This window comes from Alligator sinensis, unplaced genomic scaffold (genome assembly GCF_000455745.1).
Source record: "Alligator sinensis unplaced genomic scaffold, ASM45574v1 scaffold97_1, whole genome shotgun sequence".
Classification (NCBI taxonomy): domain Eukaryota; kingdom Metazoa; phylum Chordata; order Crocodylia; family Alligatoridae; genus Alligator; species Alligator sinensis.
In genome coordinates this window covers 574,029-587,428 of record NW_005841921.1, presented here as the reverse complement: position 1 = coordinate 587,428, position 13,400 = coordinate 574,029, and the positions used below count along the sequence as shown (strand labels likewise).

Genomic DNA, 13,400 nt, shown 5'->3' with positions numbered 1-13,400 from the left:
TTGTTGCAAAAATCCAATAGCATACTGGGCTGTATGAACAAAAGTTTCACCTGCAAGTCCAGAGAAGTGATTGTTCTGCTGTATTTGAAACTGGTGAGGCCTCACTTGGAGTACTGTGTCTAGTTTTGAGGCCCTCACTTCAAAGAAGACATGGGAAAATTAGAGTCCAATGAAGGGCAATAAAAATTTATAGAGGTCTGGAAAACATGTCTTGCACAGAAAGGATAAAAGAATGGGAATAAGAGTCTGAAGAAAGTCTGAAGAAAAGACTGAGGTGAGATTCGATAACAGTCTTCGAATACCTGAAAAGGTGGTTATATGGAGGATGGCAATAAGACCGTTCTCTGTGGCTACAAGGGACAGGACAAGGAGAAATGCTCTTAAATTGCAGGAAAGAAGTTTAGGCTGTATATGAGAAAGTGCTTTTCCAACATGAGGGTGGTTAAACACTGAAACAAGTTACACAGAGGTGGTGGACTTCCCATCCTTGGACATCTTACACAGCAGGTTAGACAAACTTCTGTCTAGAATGGTTTAGACAGGGATTATATAACCTCCAGAGATCCCCTGAGAGCCCTAATTTTATATGATTCTAAAAACCTTGAAAGAGGAAAAATTAAATTTCCAAATAAATATCATCCTTCATTTTTTTTCTTTAAAAAGCTGGCCATAATTTACTAATAAACCACCGATACAGGCCAGGAATATATTCCAGATTGCAGTCTTCCATGAAATTATTGCAAAGAATGATACTGGAAATATATTATATTCTCTAGAGGAACATGATAGAACATGCTATCAACATACAGTACTAAGAAACAAAACTACAGGAAATACTGAGTATTTATCAATAAAATCTAAGATACACACCAATCTAAGGGATCATTCTTCATCCTCAAATTATCCCTGGGGAAGTACCCTGGTGGATAACGGAGATTATGATATTGATCCCAAAGGACTCGCTTACTACGAGGAGGGGTGGGAATAATCTTTACTTTTATTGGAAGCTTCACAGTTGAAGTCTGTTCTGCACCATTTTTAGACTGAAAGAGAAAACAAAAACAAAATCCTTTTTTCCAATACACTGTTCACAGTTTTATTTAAAGTTCCAAAGGTCTAAAAATAGAACTTATGTTCCATCTTTATTTGGAAAGTCTAGCCACTACATTGAGGATCTAGTTTCCTATGTCAGTGCCACAAATGGCAACTAAGAGGTCTAAAACCAATATAAGTAACACTGTGCTCCAACAGTTTTTCTATACTAAGTGAAAACATACCCATAACTCAAAATATAGTACTGTTTGCTTTAAACATTTGAAATTTTAAAGAGTTCTCAAGAATCTTAAGAGCTCTTTTGAAGAGAGAAATAAATTCTATTCATTAGCAACCCCTTTTTCATAAAATGTACTTAATTTTATATTAGTTTAACCTCACTAGGGATTTGGTCATGTCGGCAGGTTGTTTTTTTTGGTTAAGAGCATTCTTGATCGTGCTCTCATCTGTTGGCCCATTCTTCAATAATCTCTTCCTCTCTGATCACAAATCAAATGGTATTTTATCTTACAGAATTAAAGTAAACACTTAAACATTGATATTGATGTATCACATGAGATAACTATAACACAAGGAAAGCTTACTTCATTTTCTGCAGGGGATGATATTGTGATCATAACATGACCTTGAGCAATGCCTTCCCAAGATGCTGCTTTCTTTGCCACAGAGATTGATATTGCTAGATATCCTGACCAAGGCCATAACACCAGGGAATATGAGAAAGCCACTTCAATATTATCCCCATTTTGTGGTAAATAGGGCTGCCAATCTGGCTGCAGAGTGAAAATAAAAGGTGTTAGTAAACATTCAGGAATGTTGGTAAAAAGATTTGTAATGAAAATACACTATACTTTACATATACGGTTTAAAATCTAAATCATTTTTTAGATTAAATTGTGCTAAATTAAAATAATCAGAAATCTAGAAGCCAGCTATCAAGTACTCCACTACACCAATTATTTAGACCATGGGTGCTCAACACCTGGCCCACAGAGCCCTGTTATCAGGTCTGCAGGGCTCCCCAGGAGTCCAAAAATTTGGCAGTGGAGAAGGGGTGGCAGTTAGCCGCCATTCCCCTGCTGTCAAATTTCTGAGCCTGAAGGGGGAGCCCCAAGGGCTAGATAGCATGGCCCTGTGTGCTAGATTGAGCATGTGGAGCCAACTTGGGTGGCAGAAGGCCACACAAGCCAAGAAAAGTGGCATGACACCTGATCCTGGCATGCTAGGCCTAATCTGGCCCACAGGACCAAAAGATCGAGGGCCACAGAATTAGACTGAAAGCACTGAAGGGCAGAGGCTATCTTTAATCAGTTTCTGCACTGTGCTCAGCAAAAACAGACTGGTTATTTGGGGGCCCCTGCATACTAGAATAGTGGATACAATACAGCAGTAGTAAGGGTGATGCCTAAGGCAGCTCTGTCCAAGTGATGATGGTCTGATTGTTAGCTTTGGCTGCATTACTGAGAGGTGGCAATATACTCTGAAAGAAGCTTCAATTTTGGAATAGACTAGGAATTGCTCAATATCACTGCATCTTATAAAATGTTTCTATTCCTAGAAGACAGAATTCTGCGTAATGGCAACCTTAAAATACATTCTGACCCACAAAAACTAAGATCATTTACCTGCAATTTACACACACTAACAACTGTAGGTAACTTGCCAGTCTTTGCAGAAGGTCCTGAGAAAGGTCAATACACTCAGATTTTGAACCATAATGGAGGATAATATAGAGATTAATAACCCTCCACTGAGACTGCTCTGCCCCAGCACAAGAAACCAACATGGGCATGGTCAGCTTGAGTACCCTAACATGTTAAAAGGCTTCCCAGAAATTTAAAGATGACTCTATATCATATTATTCAAATTAGAAGGGTTTTTACAGAGCTAAACCAACAATAAAAATTAACCCCAGTGTAATCTTTAGAGAACAGATGTTACCAGTTTACTATGTCTACTTGCACTAAGTTGATACCGTCCTTTTAAAAATAAAGGAAACTAAATGAGGCACCCTCCCTAGTCAGAAAATTTATTCTACTAGAATTATGACTGAAATAATCTTCACTAAAGAACTATTTCACAACAGTACTTTAATGTAGCATGCTATTTTTTCAAGTCATGCATAAGTCTTACCTTGTCTACAATTCTCCCAGTGACTCCCATACCATTAAGAATGGTAACATTAACAATGGTTGGCATTCCTCCATAGTAAATAGGTTGGGAGCAATAGGGCCACATGTAGGGGCATTCCGTCAAGTCAATATAGCTGGGACTCAGACTAAAATAAATGCATGCATACACGCATACAGTTAAATAAATACCTTCGTAGACACTTCATATAACTGGAATATTAAATAGAAGCAAAACATGCAAATTCTAGTCACTCTTACAGCTGTTATCGAGATATTTAAAAAAAAATTAAAAACCAACATGAATAACATGATAAAGCTGGGTGTGAAAAAAATTCACTCTTTATTTTAGAAGAAAAGGAAAAAATAAACAATTTAGCCCAGAAAAATTAATTCGCAATGTCTAGCTAAAACTGAATTATTTCTGTATTTTATTGTGCTACTCAAAAGATTATTCTTAACGCTATACCAAATCTTCCACCACAAACCACGAGGTTTTAACTGATTCAGAAAAAGAAGGAAAATGTAGAAGATTTCATAAGAAAGAAGAGACAAGTTCACATTCTCGGTCTCTAATTTTGGGGTTATTACAGTGGCTTCTGACCAGAGGCTTTTCATTAGACTTACAGTAATAAATTATGTGCAAGTTCATTAGACTAGATTAGACTTGCATATAACTTACAATTTTGAAATTCTAAGTTATATGCAAGCTTTTTTCACAAAGTTAGTATGTAAACTATTTAGCTAAACAACGTATGTGGAACTTTCTTTTGAAAGAACCAAAGGATACTACTTAACTAACAATGAAAACTAACCTGGCCTGTGGTTTATAGCTACTGAGAATCTGATAAGCTCTAAGAAGATCCAGCTTGCCATGTCCTTGTTCAAACATGTTTACGCCAGGAAGCCTACGCGCTGATGCAATGAGAGCCTGCTTCATGCTAGCTGGATTCACCATTTCACGCTTCTGAATCGTGCTAAATTGAGAAATAGTTATTAATATTACATTTGGCAGTCCTGCTCTCGTCTCATCAAGTATAAAATGATAAAACAAAACAACATATTCTAATGCAGGGGTGGCCCACCTGTGGGATGGCTAGCCTCTGTGTGGGGCACTTGGGAGACTGAGGAGGAACAGGGAACACAGATGCAGATAGAGCAGGAAGCAAAAAGCAGAGCAGCCAATTAGGCATGGGAAAGGGATGTGAGGGGCATTTGGGGAAGTTGTGAAGCTAATCTGTGGTGCACCTGCCATAAAATCTGGCCCCCACTGCTTTAATCTGTTCATTCTGAAACAACATAAAACTGACATTTAGTCTGTACACAAGAGTTATATTAGACAATATTTTGCAACAAGTAATTTTTCAATAGAACTGCAGAAGGTCAAAATGAAACATTTTCCTGTATGTTTGAAGACTCACATTCTTAACATTGTCCTAAGAATTGAGCATATTCAATCAACAATATTTTGAGACAAAGTGATATCTTAGTCCCTGTCTGAAGTCTCCTGAAGTTTGAAACCTGAATCCTGTTTTTTGTAAAGCTAAACTTTTAGAGCTTTCTCCCTTTTCTGGCAATAAAAAAAATGGATAATAGAATACAACAAAATAGTTTATTCAAATCCATATATCTATTAGGCCCAAGCTTCTCCTCCATAGAATTAGATTTTTCTTGAGACCAGTTAACATGTCAAATTGAAGAACTATATCACGATTCTTCAAAGTTAGCAGCCATGCAGAAAATAATGGTTAATGAATATGCTTCTCATGGTCATGTTACAAGCTGTGAATCAAATGTTGCCAAGATCTGTACTTATCATTCAATAATTACCTGACTAGCAAGGTGACAGCACCTGCCACTACAGGAGAGGCAACACTTGTTCCAGATAGGGAACGGCAGCCACCTTTCATACCAGAACCTCTTACTCCCGAGCCATAAGTAACAATGTCAGGCTTCACTCTACCATAACCTCCAGGAAGTTCCTATTAAAAAATAAACAAGTTATCCTTTTTTTGTCTAGGCTTGAGTATCTCAGATGTCTGCAAAATTAATTACTGGGCCGTCCAGAAATAATTACATTATCAAAAAGAATGAGCTGAAGTTAATTAGTTAAAGGAAAATAAATGCAAACTAATATAAAATGTATTTTCCTTCTGGCCCTTCTCTTTTAATACAAAAATAAGGGACATTTAATGAAAATAAAAGATGGAAAATTTAAACCTCATAAAAAAAGAAAAAAGACAGTACAGCGTATGATTACTAGACTGTGCAACTCAGGGATAGGCAACATTTTTGGGGCTGAGCGTCAAAAACCCATGCAACCTGGACTTCAAAGATATCGGCATGCCAGGGGCAGGCAGCAGGCTAGTTGCAAGGGGCCTGACCCTTACCATGGCAACGCAGCCCCAGCCCCTTCCCCGCTGTGCTCCCTGAGGCACGCATGCAGTTGCTGCCAACAATGAGCTGAGCTGGGCCCAGTGCAGCCATTTGCAGCCTTGCAGCTGCATGCTTCAAGTAACCCAGGCTCTGGGCAGGCCCGTGCTGCTCTCCATGGAGTCGGGGTTGGACTGGCAGTGCAGCTCGGCTCAGCCCACCAGCACTTGGGTATAAGAAAAGGAGCTCCCTGGGCCAGGGTAGCAGATCCCTGCCCACAAGCACCTTCCCTTGGCCCCATGGTCAGGCTGAGGGTTGCCCCATCCTGTCCTCAGGGCAACCCTCACTAGTGGGGTTTGACCCCAGTGGGGTCAAACCTAGTGTGTGACCCCACTGGGAGACGGCTCCCTCAGCCACCATGTGGATGAGCTCTACAGGGAGAGGACATATGGATGAGAGCAGTAGGGCCCAAGGCCACCCGGTTAGAGTTCTCCTGAGTAGGTCTGCTGAGTTCATGCAGCTTGCCCTGCCCTTTGCAACTGGGCCTAGCACCGTGGGGATGTGCCCCCTGTGGGGATGGCAGGCTTTGCAGGTGCACAGTCCCCAGCCCCTTCCCTGTGGTGCTCCTCGAGGCATGCATGGCAATGAGCTGGGCGAGAACTCCAGACCGCAGTGCAGCTACTTGCAGGCTCGCAGCCAAATGCCACATCCAGCCCTGGCTCTGGGCAGCTACTGCCTGCCACAGAGCCTGGGCTGCTCACAGCAGGGCTTGCAGCCTCCTTACCACCTGCTGCAAGCAGCCTGGGGTCTGCAGCTGGTGGCAGCTGCCCAGAGCCTGGGTCGGTTGTGGTGTGCCAAGCAAAATGACCTCGTGTGCCATGCTCTGGCATGCATGCTGGGGGGTCGCCAACCCCTAGTACAACTCATTAGGACAGGAGCTACTGAGACCAAGAACGCAATGTTTATCTACATAGTAAATCTGTACCTATTATGCCAGTTATAATTATTATACTAATCAAACTTTTTTCTATTTAATTTAAACTTCCTCCAAAATGACACCAGCTAAACCAAAAAAGGCAATTTGCTTTAAAAGAAGTGGGTTTATAAGTTCGTAACTGTAGGAATTTACAGGGAAAAGTTTTACTGATTTAAACTGTGGCGTGAATGAAGATATGCAAGATTTGATATCCAGATTATCCAAAAATGTCATAATTAATAATGATAACATTTTGAAGAGATAGTAAACCTTTGGCATGATTGTTAAGGCATTCTCAAACCAAAATGAGATCTAACACGGCTGATTATCCTACAACTGTTACTGTGGGGTTCTAAATACCTCTACCTGAAGCTTCTGATGTTAGCCCCCTTGACAAACTGAAGTAGATGGACAAATCTCAGTTAATATGGCAATTCTCACGTGATTAAACTAGCCTGAACGTGGTTTTGTTAATACTTCATGAAGAATGTGCGAAAACTTTATGAATTAGAAAAAAAAAATTAGGATACAAGCCTGTGAAAAAATTCATGTGCTTATCTTTTTTTCACATACATAAAATAAAGATCCTGCATATCTTTTCCCAGGACCTAATAGTTAAAAATAAATATGCAATAATGGGTGGCTTGTAACCAATCCTGTGGCAGTGTACAAGTGTGATGAGAATAAGGAGAGAGAACAAGAAACCTCATCCTGTCTATATGGTGTGTAGAGAGGCTTAGTTCTTGCGCCTCCAATTCAAAAAAGGCTCAAGAATAATGCCAGCAACTGACAGAAGCTCACACTCAAAAGTTAAAAAGGAATAAGCTAGTGGCCCCAACCTCTTCTTCATTAACAAATGCCTTTTTATGGCCTTATTTTTATAATCTAAATATAAAAAAAACTATTGAGTTGATGTCAGTTTGTGTTTAGAACAGGTATTCTGTCAGTTTACACATTTTAATTAGAACCATTGACATTTGAAACTTTTCAATTTTCTCTTTTCCTCCATCAGCCAAACTTCATAAACTTTTGTTAATTCCATTAAGTCCCAGAAACCTGCATTTACTGGAACCTAAACTGATTAAGCTAAACAGAGTAACTTACCCAAGTGGTCATACCCCTAGATGAGAAACGAGCAATATTATCTTCAAAGTCAATTCCACCTACTCCAATCACATCCATCTGGTCTGCAGGGTTATTGAGAGTGCTAAAGAGGAGGAGGAAATAGAGTCCATAAATAAAACAGGCATGTACCTAGCAGATTTCTCCATGGTTACGTTTAAATTCCACAAATGTGATAACAGATACTGTTTGATAGTACAGTCACTTATTTCACTAACAATAACTTTTCAAACAATACTTAAAATGATAAAAGCACATCCAGAAAACAGGCAATGATTACATATTACAGCATCATGTCAAAGGGGCCAAATTTTAAAGAAGCAATCATTTTAGATGCCCATGTTTCTGCATTCCTTAAAAGCTGAAATTTGCATATGCAAACATCTGTTGATACTGAAGAGTAAGGAAAGACTTTTCTTTTCAGGTTTTGCAAACCCTGTGAAAACCTAATCAATGAAATTTATCCAGCTAAATTCAGGAGCGTATTTGTGAAGAACAAAGTGAAAGTGGAAAAAACATCTTAACTCAATTTACTCTTGATAGACAGATTAGCATTTGACTAATGATTTTCAAGTGGAGAAAATAATCCATTTAAGAAACTTACCCATATAAGGGGCCATCATTGCCAATAGCAGAAACCATGATCACATTGTTAGCCGTCAGCTCCCATACCTGCAAAGCCAAAGAACAGACACTTAAAACAACGTACTGTAGTCAAAAAGCTTTTGGGGTTGCTTTTTTTGTTTGTTTGTTTGTTTTTCTGTTTTAGAACACCCATCAATTGCACTGTTATAATGGCAGTAATTTCCTTATATCTACAACCTTCATCTTAATGTTACTTGCAACATACACCCTATTGATAGTTTTAGTAATAACTGTCAGCTTCAAGGTTAACTATTATAGAAAAAGATACCTTTATTAAGGCAGAGCAAGAGCTTAAGCCTTCTACGATGTGCATTTAATATTGAATATAAAATATTATAATATCAGCAATACACTGCTGGCTGTACTAGCTCTGCTTGCACTGTTGTGAAATACCAGCTTTATACTATGAAATATATATTCAGATAAACTAATTACAAGTTATAAGGGAGCAAAAATTTTCTTGTATATCAGCTGCTCCATGGCAACTGCTCATGTGCTCTTACCGTTAGTAGATGGAAAGCTACACTGAGGTGTCTTAACCCTCAATAAAAAGTGTGCAGTAAAACCTCAGCCTCTTATCTCATTGCAACTTTGTCTGCCTAGACCTTCAGTCAGAGTTAAGTCCTGCTAAACAACATTCAACTTTGGTTGTCAGATTAAAATTCAATTCTAGTAATTCAGACTACATAAAAAAAAGAAAAAAAAAGAACTGTACCCTTCCTCATTAGCCATTTCTAAAGTATACTTTTGATTCAGTTAAATTAATTCAGTGCTTTTGAAAGACAGGCTGAAATAACCAAAGAAACTGAAGTTGCATTTTTCAGAATTTACGTACCAGTTCTGTCAGTTTTTAGTGCATTGTGAGCTCCTTCTATATTTGCTAAATTTTATATTTTTAAATTTTATATTAGCTATATTTGATAAAACAGATCTTTTTTTAATGGAGGTTTATTAGGCAACAGATTTGCAATCGAATAATGCAGCCTATTATTTCAATTTAAATCAAAATTACTCTTAAACAAATTTTAGATAAACTTATTGTAGACAAAGACGGTTGAGAGATGATAGATCCTCAAAACTGCTTAAATGTTGCACTTTATCTATTGATACCAACTTGTGAATTGTATAATTTTATTATCTGGTTTATGTTTTGATCCTGTTCATGCTAACCCTTTGATCAAACATCGGGGAAACCTCTAACTCAGGGGTGGGCAATTATTTCAGCTGGAGGGCCGCTAAACAAGTTTTTGTCAGCTGTCAAGGGCCACAAGGGTAGCCCCACCCCTTGACAGATGCCCCACCCCCTGGTTGCCATCCTGAAACCGAAAGTCCGACCCCAACTCCTGACCTTTCCCCTGAAAGTCCCTCCCCTTGCCCCAGAAGTACTCCTTCTGAGAGAGGGGGAACTGCCATCTTGAAACTGGAAAAAACACACAAATCATATACTATTGAAAAAACAAACAGTCCCCGGTTGCACATGGGGGTAGGACCTGGGGCCAGTTCCACCCAGCCCCACAGCGTGCAGCTTCCACACACCCACCTCAGTCTCCAGCCGCATGTGGTGGCAACATGGGGGTCACCCCCACCCAGACTCATAGTGCACAGCTCCTGCAGCATGCAGGGCCTGCCCAGTCTGCCCCATAGCACGCAGCTTCCCATGCTCCTGCTCCATTTTCCCCAGCAGCCCTGGCCGCAGCCCAGTGGGGCCTGTACCTGCATTCCCAGTTTCACAGGCAGGGAGGCTGGGACCAGCCTTGGGGTGGCCAGGCACAAGCTCTGCCAGGCAGAGGCTTCTTGTCAATGGTACCCCCTGGCTCAGGGCTTGGGCGGGTCAGGCCAGGCTGGGGTGGGGGTAGTTGCTTAGCAATCAGAGCTGCACCTCCTGCAGGGACAGGTTGGCTTGCAAAGGGGCAGCCCAGGGCCAGGGCTTATGGAGGGTGCCTATGGACCAGATGAAATTGCCTGATGGGCCAGACTTGGATCCTTGGGCCATTTTTTGCCTGCCCTCAGTAGCAACACATAGGCCCCCTGACAGGCAGTGCTCCCTTCTTAGGCGCCGGGCAGGGGGGGCAGGCGGAAACACTGGTGCCTCCCCTGTGAGTGCCAGCCAGGGAGTAGGAGCAAACCCCCCCCCGATTGGCGAGATGGGCCGCAGGGGGACTCACTCCTGCCCCCCAGTCACTGACTGGCCTGAGCCGAGCCCTGCCCCAAGGCCCACATGTAGTGCCTCCTGCTGGAGCAGCAGCAGTACCTGGGCCAGCCGCACAAGGAGTGCTGCTGCTTCAAGAAGGTAGAAGGGGCTGGGAGTTTGCCTGCCTGCTACCTCTGGGAACAGTTTGCCTGCCTGCTACCTCTGGGAATCCCCACCCCCAGCTGTTTTTTACTATACTGTGTTGGCTTTTACTGCTCAGACCTGGTGAAGCTACCCATCTGCTCACATAAAAAATGCTGCAGAACTGGAACCTTTGAGGTGAGCATTCTAAAAATTGCACTGACCTTATCAACAAAAGGATGATCCATGAAGTCTGGCCCACCAATACTAAGGTTTAACACATCTATCTTCTTTAAGATGGCATAATTAAAGGCATCCAGAAACCAGGAAGTATAGGAAACCTGTTTAAGAAAAGAAAACAAGCCACCCCTTGAAAAAATCAAATGACAATAAAATGAACTGGGCAGCAGACATAGAAAAATAAGGGTAGGAAGCACACAAAAGAACAAGTATTGAGTTTTTCAATTAAAATTGTCATTTGATTGTATAAAATGAGAACGTGAGCATTAACAGCTCTGAATGAAGGAAATTTTCATGGAAATATCTGAGTTTCCACCGCTGCATGCCCCCCCCCACGGGTCCATGCAGCGGCGGAAACCACCCCCCGGATGAGCCACGGCTGTCCTGTGCCCCGGCCCAGCCCAGCTGGGCAGCACCTACCCCAGCCCCTGCCCTACTCCCTCCCTCACTGCAGGGACCCTGATCTGCCCCCCAACCTGTTCCACCACAACAGACTTACCAGCTACATGGGCTGTGTTCTTCACTGCCTACATGCTGCACTGCGGCTGCGCACATGCATGGGCATTTACCAGTCAAATTATCAGCCACATCAGGCCGATTTCTAATACAGTCACAATTTTCTTTATATTGCGGCCGATCTGCTATCAGACCAATGTATCAGTGCACCTCTAGACTGAGTAACTTCTCTCCATAAAATGAAGTAGTTCAAAACCCATAGGAATATGCAAGATTTGTAAGGCAAAAAGGCTTGAATGAAAATAAAATATATACATTGTTTACCTGATTATTTGTGAAGACTCTAAAAATGTGCAGCTCAGCATTAGGGGCAAATCCCTGGCATTCCCGCATGCTCGCTATCACACCAGCTACAAAAGTCCCATGTCCAAGGCCTGTGGCATGGAAACAGTAATATAAAGTCAATAAACGCAGGTGCTAGAGACCAAATTACTTCATTAAATTTATTCTTAATAAAACAGAATTCATATGCAAATGCTTTCACCTTTCATTCTCAGAGGCCTACGTTTATTTTTAAAAACAGATACACAACAGTCCAAAAGATTCTTCACCACAAAAATGTCTATAACTGAAAATGCAGTGAAACTCCAGGACCACTGAGCTTTGCTGCTTACTTCCATGATGCCAGATTTCTAATAATGGGCAGATAGAGAAGAAATAGAATTTCTCTTGGACAAAAAATATTTTCTGCTAGACTGTCCCTTTTCCTTTATTTTTCAGTAAGTAACATTTCAAACCGAAGGTTAAAAACTGGGAAAACTACATGATACTGGAAAAAAGACATGTTCTGAAGTCCACGTTTAAGCTCTGTTCATCACTTCTGGAGTTACGCATGACAGACTTAAGGAAACTTAACACAAGATCTTCTGAAGTATTGAGTCTTTATACCACAATCAGAAAGTACCACTTAAATCAGTAAGACTTCACTACGCTCTGTTCCATGTATAATTAGACCTTATTATACATGAAGAAAACACTGCTGTAAGCATTTAAAAAACAATTATAGCTTCACAATCCAAGTTAGTGTGTTAAATCACATGTACCAGTCCTACTTTTAAGAATGGTACAGGTTAGACCTACCATCATCCAAGGTTCTCTCATTTGTCCAGTTTGTTCTTTCCTTTACATTTTTGAAATGTGGGTGTTTTTCACTGAGTCCAGTGTCAAAGACAGCTACTCTTACACCAGCACCTATTGTCAAAGAAAAGGATTAATATAGAAATATTTTGTCTTAGTATGCAACTATATGTTCTTAACTATATCTTCATATGACTTTATACTTGTATGTAAAAGGAGACCAGTCTGCTTAAAGCACCATGTGGCCTAAAATTTTGTGTTTTCCCAAACCAAAATGAGCTATAATTTACGTGAGGATAAAGAAACCAACAATGTGATCTCTTGTTTTACTCCTACTTGGGTAAAGGTATATTTGAAAGTTGCACTAATGTATTTGGGTTTTTCAAAAATCAGTGCTGTATTTGTTTCTTTTAAAAATGATTACAAAAGAATATAAAGTTTAAAGAAGTGAATCACTTAAAAGGTCAGAATAAAACAAAAATAATTATTTGTGCAACCTTCATTTTGCCCCAGGTATGCAGTAAATGTTATCACCTGCATAATGCTCCTCTGATTTCCAACATGTAACTATGCATGAAAGAGGTACAAAATTTCTCCATCCAGAGCACAACCTTAAATCTGAGTAGAGATAATTTATAGTGCATAATTAAAAATTTGACTATGGCTATAGAGCAAATCTTTACCATGTTATTTTTACATGAATAAGTATGAGACTGGAATTAGGGCAGGATATTTAAAGTGCAATAGGGAGCAATTTAGTGTTTGGTTTATGGCTGTTTATATACTAAGTGAAAAGCAGCTTGCCTACAGAGGCCTGTTATTTCCTAGGCCTCCCACAGAGTCCTGTTCAGAGGACTGATTGTTCCCATTCCCCCTACCATGCATGGATATGTGCTCCATCTCTAACATCGAACACCCTGTTCTCAACTGTCTCCCAGTACTGCATTCATTTTTTACAGACTGATAGTTTAGTACTCTATTGTGACAGGACAGCAGG

At 40.5% G+C, this 13,400-nt stretch overlaps 1 protein-coding gene across 3 annotated transcripts in view; it reads right to left on the bottom strand.

Moving 5' to 3' along the window:
• MBTPS1 (membrane bound transcription factor peptidase, site 1) overlaps nt 1-13,400 on the bottom strand; it is a 44,931-nt gene that overhangs the window by 22,066 nt on the left and 9,465 nt on the right. For all 3 annotated transcript variants that reach the window (XM_006019052.3, XM_006019054.3, XM_006019053.3), the window contains exons 5-14: nt 12,407-12,517; nt 11,591-11,700; nt 10,795-10,911; nt 8,258-8,325; nt 7,636-7,738; nt 5,013-5,164; nt 3,998-4,159; nt 3,187-3,331; nt 1,638-1,826; nt 871-1,043 (exon numbers count right to left, since the gene is read on the bottom strand). In XM_006019052.3, the coding sequence (XP_006019114.1) occupies nt 871-1,043; nt 1,638-1,826; nt 3,187-3,331; nt 3,998-4,159; nt 5,013-5,164; nt 7,636-7,738; nt 8,258-8,325; nt 10,795-10,911; nt 11,591-11,700; nt 12,407-12,517 (1,330 nt within the window). The remainder of the gene's footprint in view (nt 1-870; nt 1,044-1,637; nt 1,827-3,186; nt 3,332-3,997; nt 4,160-5,012; nt 5,165-7,635; nt 7,739-8,257; nt 8,326-10,794; nt 10,912-11,590; nt 11,701-12,406; nt 12,518-13,400) is intronic.